This window comes from Mesoplodon bidens (assembly GCF_964165515.1).
Source record: "Mesoplodon bidens genome assembly, chromosome: X".
In the NCBI taxonomy this organism is placed as follows: domain Eukaryota; kingdom Metazoa; phylum Chordata; class Mammalia; order Artiodactyla; family Ziphiidae; genus Mesoplodon; species Mesoplodon bidens.
This window is the reverse complement of record NC_138163.1, coordinates 131,545,846-131,570,662: the sequence shown is the minus strand read 5'-3', so window position 1 is coordinate 131,570,662 and position 24,817 is coordinate 131,545,846. Positions and strand designations below refer to the sequence as shown.

At 45.2% G+C, this 24,817-nt stretch overlaps 1 protein-coding gene across 1 annotated transcript in view; it reads left to right on the top strand.

The window, feature by feature from the left end:
• Positions 1-17,260, top strand: part of TLR7 (toll like receptor 7) — a 29,594-nt gene extending 12,334 nt beyond the window's left edge. Inside the window, exon 2 of the mRNA XM_081221692.1 lies at positions 13,065-17,260. Coding sequence (XP_081077818.1) covers positions 13,065-16,214 — 3,150 coding nt within the window. The 3' untranslated portion in view covers positions 16,215-17,260. The remainder of the gene's footprint in view (positions 1-13,064) is intronic.
• The last annotated feature ends 7,557 nt before the right edge of the window (positions 17,261-24,817 follow it).

The following is a 24,817-nucleotide window of genomic DNA, read 5'->3' as shown; positions in this document are numbered from 1 at the left end:
TCAAAATTGATGGTTTAAAAGTAGGGAAGATGGTGTTGAAATTAAAAACAGTCATTACAGATGAACCAACCAGTGTCTTTGCACCCCAAGAATATATCATTTATATCTCTGAAGCCACCAAAGTTTAGGCCTGGGATGGCAAATGATGGCCGTGGGTCATATCCAGCCTGCCACCTGTTTTTGTATAGCCCACAAACTAAGAATTTTTTTTATCTCTTTAAATGACTGAAAAAGTCGAAGGAAGATACTATTTTGTGGCCCATAAAAGTTATATTAAAGTCACATTTTTGTGCCCACAATAGCTTTATTGTTTGTGTATTTGTTTACATATTGTCTATAACTGCTTTTGCGCTACAGGGACAAATCTGAGTAGTTGTGACAGAGACCATGTGGCCTGCAAAACAAAATATTTACTGACTGGCCCATTACAAAAAAAGTGTGCCAATTGTGATTTATGTAAAAAGGGGGATAGGGTATAATGTCAAGTAAGATTTAATATCTTACGGTCTTTCGTGCCTGTTGTGATGCATACTAGCTGTTGAGTTCCTAATTTATGTAAGACTACTTTATATCATTTTATTCTTTTATTTTGAAAGCTAGGTCTGTTGGGCTAAAATGGTAGAAGGGAAATGATAAAAAGTCTCTTTATTTAAGTAAGTGGGTTATATCCTTGTACTTAATTGTTTGGTTGTTACATAATGAAACTTTGATGTCCATGGTAATTACATTTTACAGAGGTTAGCCTATAATTAGGAATATTTCAAAATTTGCAAAAAGGGGATATTTGGTCATAAGTCTTTTAGGGAAATTCCCGGTGGAGGCTGGCCTATAAAACAATGGCACATAACTTCCCTTATTCTCTGCCCTCCGTTAGCCCCTAGGGTGATCTATACAATGCACATCTAGTTCTCAAACAATTCAGTGTCATGGCAATGTGACAAAAGGTTAGTGAATTCAAATTCAAGGGTTTCCCACAATTGCTCCCCCACTCCTTGCCTCGTCCAGGTTTCTTTCTCCTGATTCTCCAGTTGGCCATCACCTCCAGGTTCAACGCAGCCCATCCATTTACGGGATCCCCACTGCGCCATGACATCCTTTGCTTCCATAGCTTGGTTTCAGTGCCTCCCTCCACCAGAAATGCATATTCCAACCCTTGCTTTTCAACTCAGGCAACGTGGCTTTTTTTCTGCTCTGTGATCTTAAAACTAAATGGGAGGAGTAGCTGAGGGCACCTAGCTGTTGTCCCCTGAAGTCTGGCTCATAGTAGCCCGCAGGTATGTTGGCCTTCGGACTGGCTACTGGGTAGATGAGCCGGAGGATGGAGAAGGATTTTGCTGCAAGTCATTAAATCTAAGCAGATCAAAGCCATGCACAATTACATAATAAAGACCAGAAGGGGAATCCCCGTGCACTACAGAAAGGAGAGAGGTTCTACCTGCCACCAGGTGATCACACCCAACTTCCTCTTCCTGGAGGGCTCTCTCCACCTTCCCCTCTCTTCTACCCCCAGCCCCTCGTGCCGGCTGCTCACTCTTAGCTGATAACCCAGCTTCCTCCTTCCCCGAGTGCATCAGAGAACTGGAAGAGCAATTGGAAGAGATGGCTCAGCGGCTCCCCTCTGCTTGTGTGCCCGCCCGTCCTGCCTGACCTCCTGTCCAGTTACCCAGCGTCGTGGAGCAGCTCACCCCAAAACCCGCTGGCTTGATACCACCGCTGTCCTGGCGTGTTATGTGTGGCGGGCCCACGGGTTCACTGGGTTCACTGAGGTGGCCCTGGTGCTGGGCGTGGCCGCCACTTGCAGTCGGTGTCTGGGGCTGGACTCAGCCCCGCACAGGTCTGCTGCCTGGATGGGGAGACTCCACAGCTGCGGGCTGCCACTGCTCCACGTGGTCTCTCCACTATGGCAGCTGTGCTGTCCCCGGGCTTCTTCCAAGGCTGGTGGCTCAGAGCTCCAGTTCAAGTGGAGAGAGAGGCAGAGAGATGGGGAGAGAAGGAGTGCTTGGTGAGGTGGAAACCCTCCCACCTTTTCTGTCCCAGCCTGGCAAGTCCTGCAACATCGCTTCTTCGGCTGCTCTCCTTCAGATACGGAAAAAAGGCTGCCCAGGTTCAAAGGAGGATGGGAGATAGGTGAACCAGTTTGCAGACTCTTATACTAAGGATGGAATTTTTATAATCCTTGCGAAAGCCAGTGTCCCCGCCAGGGCACTGGGTCACCTCCCTGCTTTCCTCCCCGGGCTCAGCGCGCCCGCATCCTCCCCTGTCTCTCCTGCATCTTCATCGGCGTTATTATTAACGATGGGGCTTTTGGGAAGTGTTACCCCACTCTCACCAGCATTACAACATGCTGTTACGCTTGCCATCCTCAAATATATCCTCTTGACCCTCTTGGCCCCGGGAACTGCCACCGGTATCTTTGTTCCCAGAAATGTTTACCGCCTCCAGCTCCTCCCCTCACATTCTTCCAAGAACTTGGGAGTCATATTTGCTTTGGCTTCACCTTCAGAATCTATCCAGTATCTGGCAAGTTCCCACCACCTCCACCCCTGCCAGCTGGGGCTTTTGCTTGAATTACCGTAATAGCCTCTTGCCTGGTCTCCACGCTTCCACCCTTCCCCTCATTGTCTCTTTCAACACAGCAACCAGCGTGATCCTTCTAACATGAAGTCAGACCGTAGCAGTCTTTGGCTCAAAAACTTGCAGTGGATCGGCCTGCCGCTCCTTGTTCGGATGGCACACTAGGCCCTGTAGGCATCCTCGGCGTGGGCCTGGGGCCCCTCCCTCTTTGTTTTTAAATTTTATTTATTTTATTTACTTTTGGCTGCGTTGGGTCTTCGTTGCTGCGCGCGGGCTTTCTCTAGTTGCGGCGAGCGGGGGCTACTCTTTGTTGCTGTGCGTGGGCTTCTCATCGCAGTGGCTTCTCTTGTTGCGGTGCACAGGTTCTAGGCGCACGGGCTTCAGTAGTTGTGGCACGTGGGCTCAGTAGTTGTACCTCGCGGGCTCTAGAGCACAGGCTCAGTAGTTGTGGCGCACGGGCTTAGTTGCTCCACGGCATGTGGGATCTTCCCAGCCCAGGGCTCGAACCCGTGTCCCCTGTGTTGGCAGGCGGATTCTTTTTTGCCTTTTTTTTTTTAACATCTTTATTGGAGTATGATTGCTTTACAATGTTCTGTTCGTTTCTGCTGTGCAACAGTGAATCAGCTATATGCGTACATATATCTTCATATCCCCTCCGTCTTGCGTCACCCTCCCACCCTCCGTATCCCACCCCTCTAGGTGGTCGCAAAGCACCAAGCTGATCTCCCTGTGCTATGCAGCTGTTTTCCACTAGCTATCTATTTGGTAGTGTATATATGAAGATATACAGATTGCCAACAAACACATGAAAAGATGCTCAACATCACTAATTATTAGGGAAATGCACATCAAAACTACAGTGAGCTATCACCTGACACTGGTCAGAAAGGCCATCATCAAAAAATCTACAAACAGTAAATGCTGGAGAGGGTATGGAGAAAAGGGAACCCTCCTACACTGTTGGTGGGAATGTAAATTGATACAGCCATTACGGAGACCAGTATGGAGGTTCCTTAAAAAACTAAAAATAGAACTACCATATGACCCAGCAATCCCACTACTGGGCGTATACCCTGAGAAAATCATAACTCAAAAAGACGCATGCACCACAATGTTCATTGCAGCACTTTTTACAATAGGCAGGTGGATTCTTAACCACTGAGCCACCAGTTGTGAAAGAACAGCAGCCTGAGGTTCTGGGGGGCTAGGAAGGAGCGCTGAGGTCAGTTAGCTCAGTCCCCATAGTGTGTAGATGAGAAAGTCAAGGTTTAGGAGAATTCAGTCAGTAGTCTTTAAGTTTAATTTTTATTTATTTTTTATTGAAGTATAGTTGATTTACAATATTGTGTTAGTTTCAGGTGTACAGCAGAGTGATTTGGTTATACATACATACATATGCATACAGCGTTCCAAGGGCCATTTGGGCTGGGACTCAACGACTGAGTATAAGACAGGGACAGTCCCATCCTGGCTGTGCCTGTTCCCAGGAGAGACAAATGAGCTCTGTGCTCTCACTAGGGTTTTGGGCTCAAGGGGGCAGAACTTCTGAGAAAACAGATTGCCTGGAGTTCTTCTGCGGGTCTGCTTCCCGCAGCCTCCCTCTGACTCCATCCCCTTGTCTTCTGTGGCTCTTTTTCCATTTCCTCCCTTCTTTTAGAAGGCCCCCAACCCTCCTGGTCTCTCCTCGTCCCCTTGTCAAAAATCACTGCCAAAAAAGCAAAAAAACAAAATAACGTGGATTATTTGTATGAAACGAAAAAAAAAGAGACCTGGCGTTATGCTGAACGAACACTTACATTTAAAAATAGCATTAGTTGAAGCGAAGGTCCTAGCTTCAGTCTGAAGCAGGTAGTTCCCCATGGTTTGAAAGGAGAAACTTCCATGGGAATAAAGGAATATTTCACATTTTAAAATCATCTTCTCAAGAAGATCTTTTTGTTCAGAAGCCTCAGAGGTATTATTTCTGTGTAAATAACAAATTTAGAAAGGCTTTGTTCATTGACTCCATTTTCTTCCTCACCTGCTTGATCAGAGTCCATCTGTGAGTTCCAGGCAGCCTGCGCAGAGAGCCGAGAGAAGGCTTGCCTTGCATACAGCGTTCCAAGGGCCATTTGGGCTGGGACTCAACGACTGAGTATAAGACAGGGACAGTCCCATCCTGGCTGTGCCTGTTCCCAGGAGAGACAAATGAGCTCTGTGCTCTCACTAGGGCTTCGGGCTCAAGGGGGCAGAACTTCTGAGAAAACAGATTGCCTGGAGTTCTTCTGCGGGTCTGCTTCCCGCAGCCTCCCTCTGACTCCATCCCCTTGTCTTCTGTGGCTCTTTTTCCATTTCCTCCCTTCTTTTAGAGGCCCCCAACCCTCCTGGTCTCTCCTCGTCCCCTTGTCAAAAATCTGATCTTTGGAAAGACTTTACTATTTATGATCATTGAGCCTTCCATGGGATTTTAAGAATGTTCAAAGCCTTGATTTACTCAGCAGATACTTACCTTGTGCTCAGGAGGTGGCAGGCATCATCATCACAAGTAAAGACAAACAAGGCCGTGAACCTCAGAGGGTTTAGCACCTAGAGGGAGCGACGGGTGAGTTGATACCAAGACTCCTGGAAAGGTAGCTAGCAGGATGGCTGAGGGCCAGCTCGGTATCTGAGTTGCCTGGATCTCACGGCAGGCAGGTTCTCTAGCCTCTGCATCTCACTGTCCTCACTGTAAATGTACCTATTTCTTGGGATGAGGGTGAAATAATTGGCTAAATGCTATTGGTTGAAATTAGTGGCACATGAATGGACTTAGAGGGTTACAGGTAATATGATTTCTTCTCATATTTGGCAGACTTGGCCTGAATTTGCTTAGAGCTAATTCCATGTGCAAGTGGAAGGTTTTGTCTAGACCAGGGGCCTGAAAACTATGAGCTGTGGACCAAATCTGTCCCACCACCTGATTTTGTGAGGTAAGAATGGTTCTGACCACCTTAATTCGTTGTTCTAAATAGTTATTTAAGTAGCCACATAACAGCCTCAATTTGGTCTACAATATTGGCTGTCTGGCCCTTTACAGAAAAAGTTTGCCAAGCCCTGGTCCTGACCAACACTGTCTAATAGAACTTTCTACAGTGATGGAAAATGTTCCTGTATCTGCATTCTCGAATACGGTAGCCATGAGCCTGATGTGACTTTGAGCCCTTGAAATATGGTTAGTGTGACTGAGGAACTGAATTTCAAAACTGCACTTAATTTTAATTCATTTAAATTTAAACAACTGCATGTGACTGGTGGCTATCACATTGGCCAGAGCAGCTTTAGACCATTTAAGTCTAAAGATTCTGTATTATCTCAGTGTTCTTCTCTCTGAATTTAATCAACTTCCCAGAGGCTGTCTGAGTCAAGAGGAAGGCAACACTCTTAATCAGATTTTTTGGGCCCTGGACTGGCGTTCACTGTCTGCTAGAAAATGCTTGATGGAAAGTGCTCGAAAAATGCATGAGAGCATACACTTACTTCCCCTTAAAGCTGTATCCGTGACATCTGCTGTTGTTTGGGGTAAGGCAGTTGGCTTTTTCATCCCCACAAGGCCCCAAATTAAGGAAGTCTTAATCATCTTTAGAGTTTAGGCTGCAGGCAGAGAAAACCTCCCTTAGCAAAGCTATATTTCCTTCTATCCCTGCTTGCAGAACTGGAGCTAAAGTTAGCCTCCCATTCCTGCTAGGCTAACTTCAGCCCTAGGTCATTTCTCTCATAAGATTGCCTAGAACAAGAAGTCATCAACACATGCCATCATTATGAATATTGTCAAACCATTTCCCCTAAGAGTAAAGTTGCAGTTGGCATTCTGGGGATGTCATGTACAGCGTGGTGACTATAGTTAATAATATTATACTGCATATTTAAAAGTTGCTAAGACAGTAGATCTTAAAAGTTCTCATCACAAGAAAAAAATTGTAACTACGTGCAGTGATGCACGGTAACTAAACTTACTGTGGTGATTATTTCACGATATATACATATATTAAATCATTATGTTGTACACCTAAAACTAATACAACGCTATATGTCAATTATATTTCAATAAGACCGGAAAAACAAAAGTCACAGTTGGCAGGTATTCTGCCTTCCAAGATAGCATAGGTGACAGTTGTATCAAGTGTTTTTGTGACAGCATAACATGGGTCACTAGTTTTTTAGCTTCCAATACCTGAGTCTTTCTTTCTTTCTTTTTAAATTAATTTTATTGAAGTATAGTTGATTTACAGTGTTGTCTTAATTTCCGCTCTACAGCACGGTGACTCAGTTATACATATATGTATATGTTCTTTATCATATTCTTTTCCATGATGGTGTATTACAGGATACTGACTACAGTTCCCCGTGCTCTACAGTAGGACCTTGTTGTTTATCCATCCTATATATATTAGTTTGCATCTGCTCATCCCAAACTCCCAATCCATCTCCCCCCCACCGCCGCCTTGCCAACCACAAGTCTGTTCTCTGTATCTGTGAGTCTGTTTCTGTTTCATAGATATGTAACATAGATACGTACATTTGTGTCATTCTCAATTCTACGCCGCTAAAATTAGGTTTGCATTCATGCAATAGAAATTCCAATTAACACTGGCTGAGCATAACAATCTTGTGATTTCTCATAAACTCCTAGAAGTCAGCAGTTCAGAGCTTTTGTTTCCACTCTGCTCTATGAGATCATGCAAGGATCTAGATACTCTGGATCATCTACCTTGTTGCTTCACCAACCCTAGCACATTTTCCTCATTTGCATCATTCCAAGATGGTGGCTACAATATCCATATTACAAGAAGCCAGATGGAAGTAGACAGGAGGAAGGGGAAGAGTCTCACTGTTTAAGGACATGTCCCAGAAATTACACATCTCACTTCCTCTCCCATCACATTGGCTTTAACTTAGTCATATGGTCATAGCTGCAAGGGAGTCTGGGAAATGTAATCTTTTTTCAGAGTGGCATATGCCCAACTCTAAATGGAGATTCTATCATTATGAGATGAAAGAAAGGGGAAAAATATATAGATATAGAACAATCTCTGGAGCCTCTGAGAATAATAAAAGGAATTGGGAGTATCAGAAAATACTCCTGGAATAAGAACAACATGCAGTGAATCTACACATATGCAAGTGGCAGCATCTCATCTGGAAAGAACTAATGGTGTTCCACATTCTATTTGATTTTATTTTTCATTTATTTTTTAATTTTTGGCTGCGTTGGGTCTTTGTTGCTCTGCGTGAGCTTCCTCTAGTTGCAGCGAGCAGGGGCTACTCTTCGTTGCGGTGCACGGGCTTCTCATTGCGGTGGCTTCTCTTGTTGCGGAGCACAGGCTCTAGGCAAGTAGGCTCAGTAGTTGTGGCTCGCGGGCTCTAGAGCGCAGGCTCAGTAGCTGTGGTGCATGGCTTAGTTGCTCCGTGGCATGTGGGATCTTCCCGGACCAGGGCTCGAACCCGCGTCCCCTGCACTGGCAGGTGGATTCTTAACCACTGTGCCACCAGGGAAGTCCCCCACATTCTATTTTAAATCTGTATATTTTTTCCCTCCTCCACTAGGCTTTGAGCTCTTTAAGGACAGAGATTCTATGTCTGCTGCCCCTAGTAGGTATCCAGTAAATATTCGTCAAATGAAAGAATGAATGAGTCAGTAGAATTCTGATTTTTTTTTTAATAAATTCTTTCTCACCAGATACTTGGTACAGTTTCAAGCTAAAGAACTGTTGGGGAATTTTCCAGTCCAAGTCCATTGTCTTGATCTAGGAAGGTTGTCTGGGTCCTTGGTATCCCATATTGTTATTTCTGTGTCCATCATTCTCTTGTAGGGGATCTTCTCCTGAGCACAGTGCCCACCTCTGAAGGGTACACAGAGAGTGAACTATGAAGGCAGGGCAGGACCCAGTTCGTCCAACCTCCATCTGGAGTTCTTTTCACAACCTCACGTGTAATCAGTGAAGTAGGAGATGAGAGGAGAAAGCAACTGCTTCTGTCTGGGTTGATCCCAGAAAGCTTCTTGAAGAAGATAGGTTTGAACTGGGCATTATAAAAGCAGAGCTTCCTAAACCTTTCCCCCCAAGGAACCCCAGGGCAAATAGAAGAGGCAGAATGTGACCCCTGAGGAGGCTGGGGGTGTAGCCTGAAGGAACCTACTCCAAGGAGAAATTTCTTTTCTGTTTTGCTCTGTTTCACTATTCGTTCTTTCATTCATGTATTTAGCAAGCATAATGCAGCATGAAGTGCCAGTGGTATGTGGGCCTCTCACTGTTGTGGCCACACCCGTTGCGGAGCACAGGCTCTGGACGCGCAGGCTCAGCGGCCATGGCCCACGGGCCCAGCCGCTCCGCAGCATGTGGGATCTTCCCGGACCGGGGCACGAACCCGTGTCCCCTGCATCGGCAGGTGGACTCTCAACCACTGCACCACCAGGGAAGCCCCAGACATTGTCTTTTATGAAGACACACAAGACCCTGCTCTCTTGAAGCTTACATTTTCATGCAGAATAGATATAAAACAAGTAAGCACATAAACCAGAAGCACATAAATGATCAACAACATAATTTCTGATGGTGCTTAAGGCTGTGAAAGAAATAAAGCAGAGTAGTCTAGTACCGAGTACATATACCTCTCTGTGCCTCAGTTGACTCATCTGTAAAATTGAAATGATAATAGAGGTCTGCAATTCCAAAATCCCCTAACTGAAAGCTTTGTCCTAATTCAGTTGATGGCAAACACGACTTGATCTGAACTCATTTGGAAGTGCATCTTGACCTGAACCGAATGATGTAGTAGTAGTGGTTGTTGTTCTTGTTCTTCTTCTTGTTTTAAAATCCCACTTAGAGTGGACAGTCCTGTGCTGCACTGTACAAATTTTTGTGTGTTTGATTATGGGATGCTGCCCCAGAGTCCAGTTGGAGTATTACCTAATACGAGGTACATGCATCATATTACCTTCTACGATCTGAAAAATTCTGAGTTCCAAAACACATCTAGGTCCAAAGGCTGTGGTTAAGGGATCGAAGACCTCATGCAGTTATTATGAGGATTAAATGAGTTAATATATGTAAAGCACTGAAACCGTTGCCCAGCATATGGTAGATGCTACCTAAGTTACCTATTGTTCCTGCCTTTATCACTATTCTTACATGGGAGGGTATTTAGAAAAGTTGCTTAGAGACGGCCTCTCTGAGGATGTGTCTATTTAAGCAGACAGCCAAGGGATGAGAATGACCTGGCTGTGGGAAGAGGAGGAGAAAGATAACTTCAGGAAGAGGGAACAGCAAGTGCCAAGACTGGCTCAAATGCAGAACAGAAAACAGGCCGGATGTCTGGTATGTGGTCAAAGAAGGGGAAAGGTGGTTCAAGGTCGGAGTGGTAGGCTGGAGTCAGGACATGCACGATATAAACAATGGTAAAGACTCTGGACTTCATTCAGAATGTAATAAGAAATCGTTGTAGTTGATCTGATTCGTGTTTATAAAGACTGCTCTGATGCTCTTGATGGATGAATTGTGGAGGAGGAGGGGAGTTAGGGAGACCAGGTCGGAGGCCAGTGTGTAGTACAGGTGAGACCTCATGGCAAAGTGTAGTAGGGTTGGGGTAGCAGACAAGGAGAAAAGTGGACAGGTGCGAGAAAAAGTTTAGAAATAAGGGAGAAAAAGACTGTCTGATTAATTTTGCATTCGTTGTAATTTATAATATGTCCATGTATAGAGGCTGCGAATGTCACAGTCATGGTCTCCAGTGTGTTAAGGTCAGTGGTTTGCTGGACCCAGCTCCTACAGGCTTGCCAGAGCAATTCTGCACATCTCTCTCCAACTCTGCATTCAGGGACATCACACTGGCAGCTTGAAATTGACCATGATCGGGGTGGGGGGGGTATTTACACTACGGGCGTTGGCAAATGCTACAAATCAGGACTTAACAAATCAGAAATTGGGGGTGCAGGAGAGAAAGCTGGTTGTTAAACATTTACCAGCACACCACTGTTATTTTTTTCTATAACTAGCTTCCTTTCTCTTAGAGCCTTCATTTCCCCATAATCAAAAAATATTTGAACTAGGCATTTCCTGGAAAACTCAGCTTGATGAATGCTGTCTCAGTCACTTCATGTTTTTAACTCAATTCAGAGGTCCTTCTGCTTCTTTCCCAGGGTCTCATCTGGGTTCATGGGAATGGGATCGGAAGAGGGCACGTGGTTCACGATTTGTCTTTGTCCTTTATCCATTTGGTCCCCGCCTGGACCTCCCTGGTCCTTAATATCACTCTTAGCAGCATTACTTATTGCCTTTTTTTTTTTTTTTTTGCGGTACGAGGGCCTCTCAGCGCTGTGGCCTCTCCCGTTGCGGAGCACAGGCTCCGGATGCGCAGGCTCAGTGGCCATGGCTCACGGGCCCAGCTGCTCTGCGGCATGTGGGATCTTCCCAGACCGGGGCACGAACCCGTGTCCCCTGCATCGGCAGGCGGACTCTCAACCACTGCGCCACCAGGGAAGCCCACTTACTGCCTTTTGATAGTGGGATTCATGAACCCACCATGTCTTCCGACAGAAGCATAGCTGAGGATGGGTTCAGGGTCTGGGGTCCTGTTATCAGGGACCATACAAATAGCTCACTGTACTTATCCCCTTTCCCTCTTCTAAAGCCCTTCTCCCCCATCTTGACTTAATCCCTCTTCCCTGAGTGGTGGACGCTTTTCCTAAATCTTTGAGTAAGATTGATGCCCAAGGAAGATACACTGTTTAACTAAGCGCTTCCCATACTCCCGGCCTTTGCCATATCTTCCCAGGGATCTGAGTGCTCCAGACTGAGAAGTACAGCCTTAAAAGATAAACAGAATTCTGGTGGGTGGAAATGGTAGGGAAGAGTACTCCAGGTGGAGGGCCTTGCAGGTCAGGGAACTGCAGGCTGGTCTTGGGCTTAGTGATTAGAGAAGCTGGTAGGGGAGTTGTATGAGGTCAACCTAGACAAGGAGATGGAGCCAAATTATGGAAGACTTTGGACACCATGATCAAAAGTTAGGGCTCGGGCTTCCCTGGTGGCGCAGTGGTTGAGAGTCCGCCTGCCGATGCAGGGGACATGGGCTCGTGCCCCGGTCCGAGAGGATCCCACTTGCCGCGGAGCGGCTGGGCCTGTGAGCCATGGCCGCTGAGCCTGTGCGTCCCAAGCCTGTGCTCCGCAATGGGAGAGGCCACAGCAGTGAGAGGCCCGCGTACCGCAAAAAAAGAAAAAAAAGCTGAGGGGAAATTTTGCTTATTTACCCTCCATTGGAGGAATTAAGGGAAGTAGACACTTGCTTTATTAGATATCAGTATGACTGGTTGATTCAGTCAGTTGGGAGGACAGAAGCATGAATGGAGCTGGAAGTCTGCTGTAGAGACACAGGCTGGATCATTCCATGGATAAACACCGGTTAAATGAAAACCAGTGTTCTGGAGGAAAATACTGCTAAAAGTCCTGAAACTGGAGAGCAAGTCTGTGGTTAAACCACCCTCTATGCAGGGCAAGCTCGAGTTAATATGATGGTTAGTAAAGCTCTTCAAGTGTGTCCCATGTTCCCTTTTAAGGTCTTTCTCCCCAGGGTGCAGGTGTCTCTCATGCTAAACCTGGATGCCCAGGAATCGCCATTAAGAGTAGGTTCCCACATGTCCCAGTTGGCCTGAGGGAGTCTTAGTTTATGCCTGTACTCTTGGCATAAATTATTAACAGCCCCTCCCCTTTCGTTCCCATGAGTATCCTGTTTGGTCAGTTGGGGGTCACCCAGGCAGTGCCCTGACTCTCTACCCTCCCCTTTCCAAATTTTTGTAATATGAACACAATGTGTACGGAAAACGTTCATCCCCAAATCATCTCGGAGATGATTTCCAAAAACAGTCCAAGAGGAAAGCCCGGCTTATAGATAGTAGGGCCAAAATGGCGGGAGTTGTGCGACCTTGGACAAATCAGCTAATATCGCTGAGCTGTGTCTTAATCTGTAAAATGGGGGTAATGGATCACCTTTGTTTCCCTCCTTAGAATATTAAGAGGCTCGAGTATTGTGAAGGGCTCTTCTAATGTGTACCAGAGCAGGCTTAACAAACAAACATTAACTGCGCTAAAGGTTTTCTTTCCAGATGTAGCTGCATTTTAACATTCCTTCACCCCCGCACACCCCTCTCAAATTTCAGACTTTGGCGGCTAATTGATGGCTCTTCCATTGCAGCATTCTAAATAACAGTGAATAGGAAAACGCTGCTTCTCCCAACTTAAAAGCTATAATACTGAAAAGCTAAGATGCTAAAAGCTAAATATGTAACTACGTTTTTTATGAACCTCAGTAATTGACAACTACAGTCATGGGTTGGAGGTCGGGGTGCTGTTTAGACCTCTGAGAACCGTCAACCCGGACTGTTTAGTTTCAAATGTAGCAAAAGAGAGGCAGCAAATGGGAATTTTAAATTCTGATTCTTGGTGTATTTTAGAAGGGCGATTTGTTCTTTCTTATACTTCCAGGTGTTTCCAATGTGGACCTCGAAGAGACAATTTCTCATCCTGTTTAACATGATCCTAATTTCCGAACTCCTTGGGGCTAGATGGTTTCCTAAGACTCTGCCCTGTGATGTCACTCTGGATGCTCCAAACGCCCATGTGATCGTGGACTGCACAGACAAGCATTTGACAGAAATTCCTGGAGGTATTCCCACCAATGCCACCAACCTCACCCTCACCATTAACCATATAGCGGGTATCTCTCCAGCGTCCTTCTACCGGCTGGACCATCTGATAGAGATCGATTTCAGATGCAACTGTGTACCTGTTCGACCGGGGCCAAAAGACAATGTGTGCACCAGAAGGCTGCAGATTGAACCCAGCAGCTTTAGTAAACTCACTTATTTAAAATCCCTTTACCTGGATGGAAACCAGCTTCTAGAAATACCTCAGGATCTTCCTCCCAGCTTACAGCTGCTGAGCCTTGAGGCCAACAACATCTTTTCGATCATGAAAGAGAATCTAACAGAACTGGCCAACCTAGAAATACTCTACCTGGGCCAAAACTGTTACTATCGCAATCCTTGTAATGTTTCGTTTTCCATTGAAAAAGATGCTTTCCTAAATATGACAAATTTAAAATTGCTCTCCCTAAAAGATAACAATATCTCAGCTGTCCCCACTATTTTGCCACCTACTTTAACTGAACTCTATCTTTATAACAACATCATTGCAAAGATCCAAGAAGATGATTTTAATAACCTCAATCGACTGCAAGTTCTTGACCTAAGTGGAAATTGCCCTCGTTGTTATAATGCTCCATTTCCTTGTACACCCTGTGAAAATAATTCTCCCCTACAGATCGACCTAAATGCTTTTGATGCATTGACAGAATTACAAGTTTTACGTCTACACAGTAACTCTCTTCAGTATGTGCCCCAAAGATGGTTTAAAAATGTTAACAAACTTAAAACACTAGATCTTTCCCAAAACTTCTTGGCCAAAGAAATTGGTGATGCCAAATTTTTGCATCTTCTCCACAACCTTGTCCAATTGGATCTGTCTTTCAATTATGAACTTCAGGTCTATCATGCATTTATGAATCTGTCAGATGCATTTTCTTCACTGAAAAACTTGAAAGTTTTGCGGATCAAAGGCTATGTCTTTAAAGAGCTGAGAAGTTCATACCTCTCCCCATTACATAATCTTTCCAATCTTGAAGTTCTTGATCTTGGCACTAACTTTATAAAAATTGCTGACCTCGGCATATTTAAACAGTTTAAAACATTGAAATTCATAGATCTCTCAGTGAATAAAATATCACCTTCAGGAGATTCAAGTGAAGATGGCTTCTGCTCTAACATGAGAACTTCTGTAGAAGGTCATGGGCCCCAGGTCTTTGAAGCATTACATTATTTCAGGTATGATGAATTTGCAAGGAGTTGCAGGTCCAAAAACAAAGAGCCTCCTTCTCTCTTGCCTCTTAATGAAGATTGTTACAAGTATGGGCCGACCTTGGACCTAAGTGGAAATAATATATTTTTTATCAAGTCTTCTGAGTTTCAGTATCTTTCTTTCCTCAAATGCCTAAACTTATCGGGAAATACCATTAGCCAAACGCTTAATGGTAGTGAATTTCAGCCTTTAGTGGAGTTGAAATATTTGGACTTCTCTAACAATCGGCTTGATTTACTCTACTCAACAGCTTTTGAGGAGCTACGCAACCTGGAAGTCCTAGATATAAGTAGTAACAGCCATTATTTTCAGTCAGAAGGAATAACTCACATGCTAAACTTTACCAAGAACCTAAAGGTTCTGAAGAAACTGATGATGAACAACAATGACATCGCTACCTCCACCAGCAGGACCATGGAGAGTGAATCTCTTAAAATTCTGGAATTCAGAGGAAATCATTTGGATATTTTATGGAGAGATGGTGATAACAGATACTTAAAACTCTTTGAGAATCTGCTGAACTTGGAGGAATTAGACATCTCTGAAAATTCCCTGAGTTTCTTACCTAGTGGAGTTTTTGATGGTATGCCTCCAAATCTGAAGACTCTCTCCTTGGCCAACAATAAGCTCAAGTCTTTCAACTGGGGAGGACTCCAGTATCTGAGGAATCTAGAAACGTTGGACCTCAGCTACAACCAACTGAAGACTGTCCCTAGGAGATTATCCAACTGTTCCCACAGCCTCAAGAAACTCATACTTAAGAACAATCAAATCAGGCACCTGACAAAGTATTTTCTACAAGATGCTTTCCAGTTACGACATCTGGACCTGAGCTCAAATAAAATCCAGGTTATCCAAAAGACTAGTTTTCCAGAAAACGTCCTCAACAATCTGGACATTTTGTTTTTGCATCACAATCGGTTTCTGTGCAACTGTGATGCTGTGTGGTTTGTCTGGTGGGTTAACCATACAGAGGTGACGATTCCTTACTTGGCCACAGATGTGACTTGTATGGGACCAGGAGCACACAAGGGCCAGAGTGTAGTGTCTCTGGATCTATATACCTGTGAGTTAGATCTGACTAACTTCGTCCTGTTCTCACTTTCCATATCGGCAGCTCTCTTTCTGATGGTGATCACAACAGCAAACCATCTCTACTTCTGGGATGTGTGGTATAGTTACCATTTCTGTAAGGCCAAAATAAAGGGGTATCGACGTCTGATACCACCGAATTCTTGCTATGATGCTTTTATTGTGTATGACACTAAAGACCCAGCAGTGACAGAGTGGGTTTTGGATGAGCTGGTGGCCAAATTGGAAGACCCAAGAGAGAAATGTTTTAATTTATGTCTCGAGGAAAGGGACTGGTTACCAGGGCAGCCTGTTCTGGAAAATCTTTCCCAGAGCATACAGCTTAGCAAAAAGACAGTGTTTGTCATGACAGACAAGTATGCAAAGACTGAGAATTTTAAGATAGCATTTTACTTGTCCCATCAGAGGCTCATGGATGAAAAAGTGGACGTAATTATCTTGATATTCCTTGAGAAGCCCCTTCAGAAGTCCAAGTTTCTCCAGCTCCGGAAGAGGCTCTGTGGGAGTTCTGTCCTTGAGTGGCCAACAAACCCACAGGCTCATCCGTACTTCTGGCAGTGTCTGAAAAACGCCCTGGCCACAGACAATCACGTGACATACAGTCAGGTGTTCAAAGAGACAGCCTAGCCCTTCTTTGCAAAATGTGACTGCCTGACTTACCAAGGAGAGGCTCGGCTGCCTAGATTGGCTCATCCCTGTCCCACCAAAAGAGTGTTTTAAAGTTTTCCAAGCCCTGAGATTGCCCATACTGGAGAGGAGTGACCGATATATGACAAAGGAACTGGAAAATTGGGATTTGTATAAGCATCAAGTCATCTTTCTTAGCTCTCTCTGTCTCCATTTGCACTTGAGTCTCTGCCTTCTGCTCCTGTATAAAATACTGTTGGGAGAAGGGTGGCAAGTAGAGGACATGGCACTTTGATTCTCCTGGAATTGTGATTATTACATAAACACACAGTCACTAAATTGAGAAGAACTGCATTTCTACCCTTAAGAAGTACTGGTATGTATGGAAATAGGGTAAAAAAAATGCTCAGGGTCTACCTATATGACATTAAAATGTACCAGAGTTAATTAGTGGGACGAAACCAAAAACAAAAACAGTTAACTCCTCAACCAATTGCTTGAGTATAATCTAGCACCCCCTTCTGTGCAGACTGAGTGTTGGCACCCAACAGGTGGTTGCTGCTCAAGTGGTCCTCGCTCGTTTCCCCTGGGCCTGTTATGGGGTTCTGTGGGGAAATAGAAACATCTTTGCCATTGATGGGCATAGTCTACTTACAAATGGGAGAAAAATAAAGTGTTCTGCCTTTATGCAAAATGATGCTCTTTACCTTTGAGGATAATTTACCTGCTTAAATATTGCTGTGGACTAAATGTTTGCGCCCACCCCCAAATTCATATGTTGAAATCCTAACCCCCAATATGATGGCATTAGGAGGTGGGGGTTTTGAGAGGTGATTAGATCACGAGAGTGGAGTCCTCGTGATGGGATTACTGCCTGAGAAGAAGTAGCCAGAGGACTAACTTGCTGTGTTCCCACCACGTGAGGATACGAAGAGAAGTGGGCAGTCTGCAAGGCACAAGAGGACTCTTACCAGAACCAGATCATGTTGGCACTCTGATCTCAGACTTCCGTCCTTCAGACCTGTGAGAAATAAATGTTTGTTCTTTAAGCCACCCAGTTTGTGATGTCTTGTTATAGCAACCAAGCTAAGACAAATATTTTCATCTGCATTGAAAAGTACTATATCCAAAGAAAAATTGCCTCATCCAATGATCTTTCAAACTGCTTTGTTAACTAATACTGTATATTTATAATCATCTGAAAACTTGATCCATCAACATTAGACGATTTTGGTGGTAAACTCTGAAGAAGGACCCCAGGAGCATGTATTTATTTAGAGTTATCAGGCAGGGATGACAACTGCATGGATTCCTTTAAATTTGGGGGCAGGGGGAGGAACAGAGGTTTACCGACCTTAACACCTAGAAAGCTTCGGTCTTGAGCTTTGGCTTCACTACTCAAAAAAACAACAGAAGTAGGGGCTTCCCTGGTGGCGCAGTGGTTGAGAGTCCGCCTGCCGATGCAGGGGACGCGGGTTCGTGCCCCGGTCTGGGAAGATCCCACGTGCCGCGGAGCGGCTGGGCCCGTGAGCCATGGCCGCTGAGCCTGCGCTCCGCAACGGGAGAGGCCACAACAGTGAGAGGCCCGCATACAGCAAAAAAATAAATAAAAAAAAAAAACAGAAGCGACCAAGATGTTCCAAAGACACACCTTCCAAGTGGGTATAAATTTGCATGAGTTCAAAGTTTGAAATGTGACCAATTTGTTTTTATTTCATGAAAGAAGTTATCTACAGAGGTGTCTGTTCCCTTTGGAAGATAGTGTGTAAGGGTTCAAATCCGAGAATATGAGCTGGGAAATACTGTATTTTCCTCGTATGTGGAAAAGCCAAAGGTTTTACTTTAAGGATGGCTATCAATACACAGTATATAAATTATTTCCAAAGGACACATTATCAATTAATAAGAGTCACAAATTCTCAGATTAATCTCTGGATTGAATAGAGCCAATGTTCTGACAACCTCTATAAACTTGATTGTACTTCATAGATGCCTTCTTCGGTGAAAACAAAGATAGCATCATAAAAACTGGCTTTGGCATGATAAACTTTCTTCTATTAAAACACATAAATACAGGGACTTCCCTGGCGATCCAGTGGTTAAGACTCTGTGCTTCCACTGCAGGGGGCACGGATTCGATCCCTGGTCGGCGAACTAAGATCCCGCATGCCACGAGGTGCAGCCAAAAAACACACACACACATAAATACATAAGGTTTAAGCTATTTTGGTGATTTATAAACCATGAAGCACTTGAAGACAACTTAAATATCTGAAATGGATCAAGAGGAAGGGAAACTGAAAACAATGCAACTCAGAAACCACAACGTATTTCAACATGAGATTGTGTACAGTGGTTTGTTGTAAGACATGACCAAAAGCACTTCAACAGATGGTTTTAATTTTTAATTCCTTTGTAATCTCGACAAGTCACTCTTTTAACCTCCTGACGGTCTTCTGTGGAGTCCTGTTCTGTTGGAGCCATTCATAGATGGCACAGATCAAAAGCCACCAACTCAGGCCACCAGGGGCGCATGATGGCTAGTTCTCCTGCCAAGCTCTGAGTGTCCTGCTCTCAGCTGACCCGCTTCTGGTTGGCGCTGCTCTAGAAGGGACTCTCGATTCTCCGTAAATCCCACTCTACCGTCAAGGGGTTCCCAACCTCTTTCAACCCTGAACCTGGCCAGGGTGTGTCCTTCCTCCTCGGATAGAGGCTGTACCTCAGCAAGACTTGGGCATTTGTAGGATCCAAGCCAAGGCAAGCATTAGGCAGGTAAGTGTTACCACTGAGAAAAAGGCAAAGCAAGTGTTTGCAGCCCATAGAACAGAGAGAAGATGAGTCTAACCATAGCCCCGCTGCTGAGTCAGGGTCTCTTGGCCCCATCCTAACACCTACTTCCAGCTCTTATCTGTCTGAATGGTCTTAGGTCCAGCTGGTCTCTTAAATGTAGTCAGGGGATACAGAGTATATGAGAGGGGCAATGGTGACTTAACAACCTGGGCATCTTGTTCCCCAGTCTCCAAGGAAACTGTAATGGGGACAGCAAGGATGCACACCCTTCTTTTTCAGGAACCTGCCCCCCTCCACCCGCATAAAACATGCTTTTTATTTACTTCCTCCTTCTCATCCTAACCAGAGAGAACCAGGTTGCATCTCCTGTGAGGTATTTATGGCCCAGTTTTAAAATGGGGGTGGGGATAAGTTTTGATTTGTCCTGTACCTCTCCTGCACGCACTCAAGTGGGCAGAGAACACTGGTTATGGGGCAGATTTACTAGCCTGGCTGTCTAAGCTCATCCCCCCTTGGAGCCTTGGGATACCAGGCCTCAGGAGGAGTTAGTAGTGGGACACGCCACCAGCCACCTCTGCTGGAAGCTCGAACCCTTGAGCGTAAGAAGCACTGGGAATTCTTTGTATCTTCTGAAGTACAAATATCAGTGTGGGAGGGAAATGACCAAAGAACGTGATTGAGGGCGACTCAAAAGGAGATGTTCTCTGGAGAACACGAGGACTGAAAGTGAATCCATGTAATTGAGTTAATGTAATGAAGGAGAACACGAGAGGCACCAACCAACCAACCAACCAACCTAGTGAAGGGGAAGGGTTACAAAGAGAGGAAAAAGTCCCAAACTTGTGGTGAGATTGTGTGGAAGAAGGCCTGGTGACACAGGGGCCATCCATGCTGGTGACAATGAGATGACAACAGGGCAGTTTCACACTGTTTGGGGTTTTGTATGTTTTTCCATCTTTCTTCTTTTGCCTTCCCCTCCCTCTCAGTTTCCTTTTCGGCTTTAGGCACCCACGGCAAGCCTCGTGTCCTACACAAGAATGAACAGAAAGAGCCGTTGTTGCAGGTGGATTCTTCTGTTCGGAAGCGGTGGTTTGGTGTGTACTTTTGGTTTAAAACTGTTCTCTTTCCCACACATACAGAGTAAATCCCCACCTGCTTCAGTGAGCATGAGCTTCTGTAATCGGCATGGTGAAGCCTTCCCTGGGTGACACGGGCCGGACTCTCTGTCACATTCAAACTCATATTCTTTCAACTTACCCCAACTTTCAAGCATGTGGGTTAAGAAACTGAGTAAGATCTCGTGCTCTGCCGCAAGACCCTACTCTTGGGTTGTAATTAATTTCTAACGTGTTTGCCATGACATTTCAATGATTGTATTTCTTCATGTATATATCCCTTCTCCCTCTTGGTGATTTATATTAATTGTTTTGGAAGAGCCCAGACAAACTGACTGAGGAAGTTTGAGTCCCAGTGTCCCCCAACAAGCACCCTCCAGAGAGAGTCTGTTAGGTTCTGGAGGATAAGAGGCAGCCCCCGTGGCCTCGTGGCAGTTTTCACACATCCCTAGAGCCCACCAGTGGTCAGGGTGAGGCGAGCAGATGCTTCCACACACACAAAATGGTTCTCAATGTCCCTCTGGCTGAAGCAAAGGCCAGACAGAGACAGCCAACTAGGGCACCATCTTTGTCTTGTATGATACACATGACTACTTCACTTCTCACTGGCCAAGGAGATGCAGCGGGTCAGAGATTCCAGAGGCTTTCAGAGTAGTGAATTGCATGAGCTTACGTCCTGAGCCATAGAAGTTTGTAGGAACAGCTCTGTGAACCCATATCTGAGGCCCATTGTCCAGGGGGACCAAGCTGCTAAGAAGAGCAGGGGTGTGGGGGGGTGTTTTGGCAGTTAGAACTAGCCTGCTGTCCTGCAGTCACCCTGGAACAGTGGGTAACACTCCTGGGCCGGGTCCAAATGGAGGCCCACCAAGCAGGACCTTGTCACCAGGTGACACGCATTAAATAAAATGGTTTACAGCGCCCGTCTCACTCCCCTAGGTCCTCATTTCCCACCATTTAGTTGCCTTTCGATGGAAGCTGAATTAGAAGAATGAGTTTTAAAATAATCACCAATTCTGCTCCTACTCTTGAGGACAGGCCCTCAGGGAATGACAGGGTGAGGAGAGAGCGAGGAGGATCCTAGGATGAAGGGCATAAGGTGAAGTCATTGGTACCTGGACAGTGCTATCGAGTGGGGGCTGGAGGAGGAAGAGGAGGGGAGGAATCACATTCATTAGGCAGCAAAGCCAAGTTCAAGGCTTCATTTCTTCCGTTAAGTCTTCACATCAGCTCTATGAGGCTGGTATTAAGAGCTCCATCTCAAAGAGGATGGGTTAACTCAGAGATGAAGATGGGATCAGACATGTTAAGTCAACTGCCAAGGTCACAGAGGCAGTAAATGGCCCTGCCCCGAACTGACCCAGCTCGGTCCAGCCAGGTCAGCTGGTTCTCCAACTTTACAGGGAATCAGAATCACCGAAGGAGCTTGGAAGCCATGTGGTTGCAGGCCTCCACACCAGAGGTCCTGATCGCTGGGACCCAGGACTCTGCATTTCTGAAACTAGCCCAAGTGCTTCTGAAGCAGCTTCTCTGCAGAGCCCCGTTTGGGAAGTGCCACATCTTCCTTTGGGACGCCAGGGACTGTTAACTCAGGGATCACTTCAGCAAAGAAAGCCCGAACCCCCAGGTATGCTCAATTTCCCTTTCTCCTTCTGTGTATAACCCTCAGCGCTCTTAACCCACTGCTTGGAAATGGAGCTGCACTTCAACTCAGATTGCTTCGCATTAGGCAGTGTTTTCAGGAGGGGTATAATCTAACCGTACAGAATTGGCAGTTCTCTTCAGGGCTAAAATGTGAAGACAGTTTGGGCAAGCACACTGAGCAGATTTGGGTAGACACAGAGCCCGGTGGACAGCTGGTTCGCAGTCCCATAAGTCCTGACCAATAGAGCTGCTGCTTGTGGTCACAATTTAAAGGATGTCTTGACGGTAATGTTCCTAGTATCTGACTGAATTAGACACTGACTGTGGTTCTATGTATACGGTGCAGAGTGCCACCTAATGGAACCTCATGGGTGTTGCTGGTCTGCTACTGAGACCCTTGGCTAGGTCTCCAAAGTGGGGTGTGGGAAGAAAATATAAGAATAGATACAATCATCTTTTAGAAAGTGTCTGTGGCTATTTTATCATATACCCACTGTATTAATACAGAAATACGTAGGGCTGTGTGTTCAATGGTGTTTTTTGTTTTTTTTTTTTTTTTTGCGGTACGTGGGCCTCTCACCGTTGTGGCCTCTCCCGTTGTGGAGCACAGGCTCCAGACGCGCAGGCTCAGCGGCCATGGCTCACGGGCCCAGCGGCTCCGCGGCATGCGGGATCTTCCCGGACCGGGGCTCGAACCCGCGTCCCCTGCGTCGGCAGGCGGACTCTCAACCACTGCGCCACCGGGGAAGCCCCAATGTTTACTGATGAGAGGACAATGTAAAACTATTAGAGACCATAGACAATCACATCTTTGTTTTGACCACTTATTTCCACTGCTTTGATTTGGTGTCTCAAGATGGGGCTGGCCGTGCATTGCCCTTTGCCCGTGCAGGCATAGATGAAAAACCTGAGTTAACCGGGTGAGCAGCCTTCTTTGCCGTATGACACATTTCCTCTTTTCATACAGCGTGGCCCCCATGTTAAACCGTGGTTTTTGTAGCAATGACACCCTCTTAGCGTCTCTCTAGTGCCCTCTGTCGCTGTCTCGATTCCAGTCTCACTCAACTGAGCACTCTCTCCCTCTCTCCTATTTCTGAATAACCTAACTACTAACTGTTCTCCTCCACCACCCCCTCATCCCCACCCCAGCCCATAAATGGCATCTTTAAAGCCTGCTGTAATTTAATAGTTTGAGGATTAGCAAGCGGTCTTTTTCATCCTGCTTAACTGTGAATTCATGAAAACTGTCTCTGGGTGGGCATGATGCTTCGGGGTTTCATGCCCGCTTCCCACAGGCAACATGAAGCAAGTCAAAGATGATGGAATGCTCACTTGCTATTATACATATAGAGAACATTCCTCATACAGTGAATATTTTTAATCTTTTTCTTTTAGCATACAGTATCTGGGAATTTGCTTCTACTAACCATTTCTGCTGTGTATAAAGTTTATGCTCAACATTTCATGTATTATATTCATATATTAAAATTTTTTTAATTTAAAGGGTGATACTTCATTCATTAGCTCTTCCATGCATTACATGTTCTCTCTCAATCACTATCTGGTCTCCTCTTGTTTTCTTTGAATTTAAGTCCATCAGACTTTCCAGAAATGTTTCAGATACCCAGAGCTCATTTCTGTAGGCTTTTTTTTAAATATAATTTTTTCATTTTCCATAATCTTTCTACCATGAGAACGCTGACCACTTCCTGCTTAAAACTTATCGGAGGAAAGTCCCTTTTTCTTGATCCAAGTTCCCATATTTCCCTAGTTCTGCTTTTTTCCTATGATCCTGCAAAAAGAAGAAGAAAATCCAGAAGTATGAAGGAGTGCCATGTTCATTTGCATAGGACCCTGTGATGCTTCTTTACCTCCAAGAATCAGAATTGAGTTCTTCCCGTTCTTACCCCTCCCCACCTTCTGATATTTCCACTGACTCTAGGTATAATTGGTTTTCTCCACTGTCACACGTGAGTTTACAGTTTTCCTGATATAGCCTGTTTTCATAAAACTTCTTTTTAAAAGCCCTGTTGAGAGAGACCATACCGAGGTTTATATACAAAAGTATAAGTGCTTTCTTCCGAGAATGTGATGGGCAGGGTTGATCTCTCCCTAAGCGGCGCTGGACGCCAAAGTTGCACCAAGTCCAGCCTTGGTGAAGTTCACTTGGAAATTCAGGATTCCATTTAGAAAGGGAAGTTTTCAGAATTGTTGGGGTCTGCGGGAGCCTGGTTACTTATACCTCTCTCCAGCTGAGCAATACACACCGGCGTCAGGTGGGGTTAAGACCCAGCATTTGCTAAATTTGATGCCCATAGCTTGCATTTGTCGTCTTATAACTCTCCAACCCCTCTGGCTCCATTGAGTTGGTCCGCCCAGCTACAGATAGAAAAGAAGAAGGAATACAAGCTTTCAACCCAGAGCGAGGGCGCCCTGCCTCAGGGCGGTAGAAACAAGGAGGGGGTGTGCCCTGCACTGCTCGGGCTGCCCCTAGAGAACAAGAGCCAGGAGACTGGAACAAACAGGCGCAGTGACCATTTCCCCACTGTCGCCAATCCGACAAGTCGTTCTGTCTCCCGTGAGAAGCGTAGGAAGGGGTAAAAGGAAAGAAGGTCTAGTCACCATCCTTCCCCATTTCAGGAGTTGATGTCACAATGTAAAGAGAAGAGAAGACTCCTTCCACAGTGCCATTCCGAATCAATGATAAATGAGTAAAATCTCAATGAGATGAACTATACTAATAAATTAGTCTGTAAAACGCCAGGCCATGCTTGGATTCATGAAATGAAGAAGACTCTTCTTTTAAAAGCCTAAGACCAAAACTTACAGGTTTCTCATCCTTACAGGAGATAGAGAGTCCTTACCTTCAGGGGCGCTAGAGGTATCATTTCTAAGACTCTTTATTATTGACTGGGTTCCATAATTTCCTTTCAGCATTTATGAGATAGTGTAGGATGTAGTTATTTAGAATTTGTATTCTGCATTACATCGATGTAGTATTTAGAAGCTGTCAGTTGTACTCATTCATTCATTCACTCATTCATTCATTTTATTCAG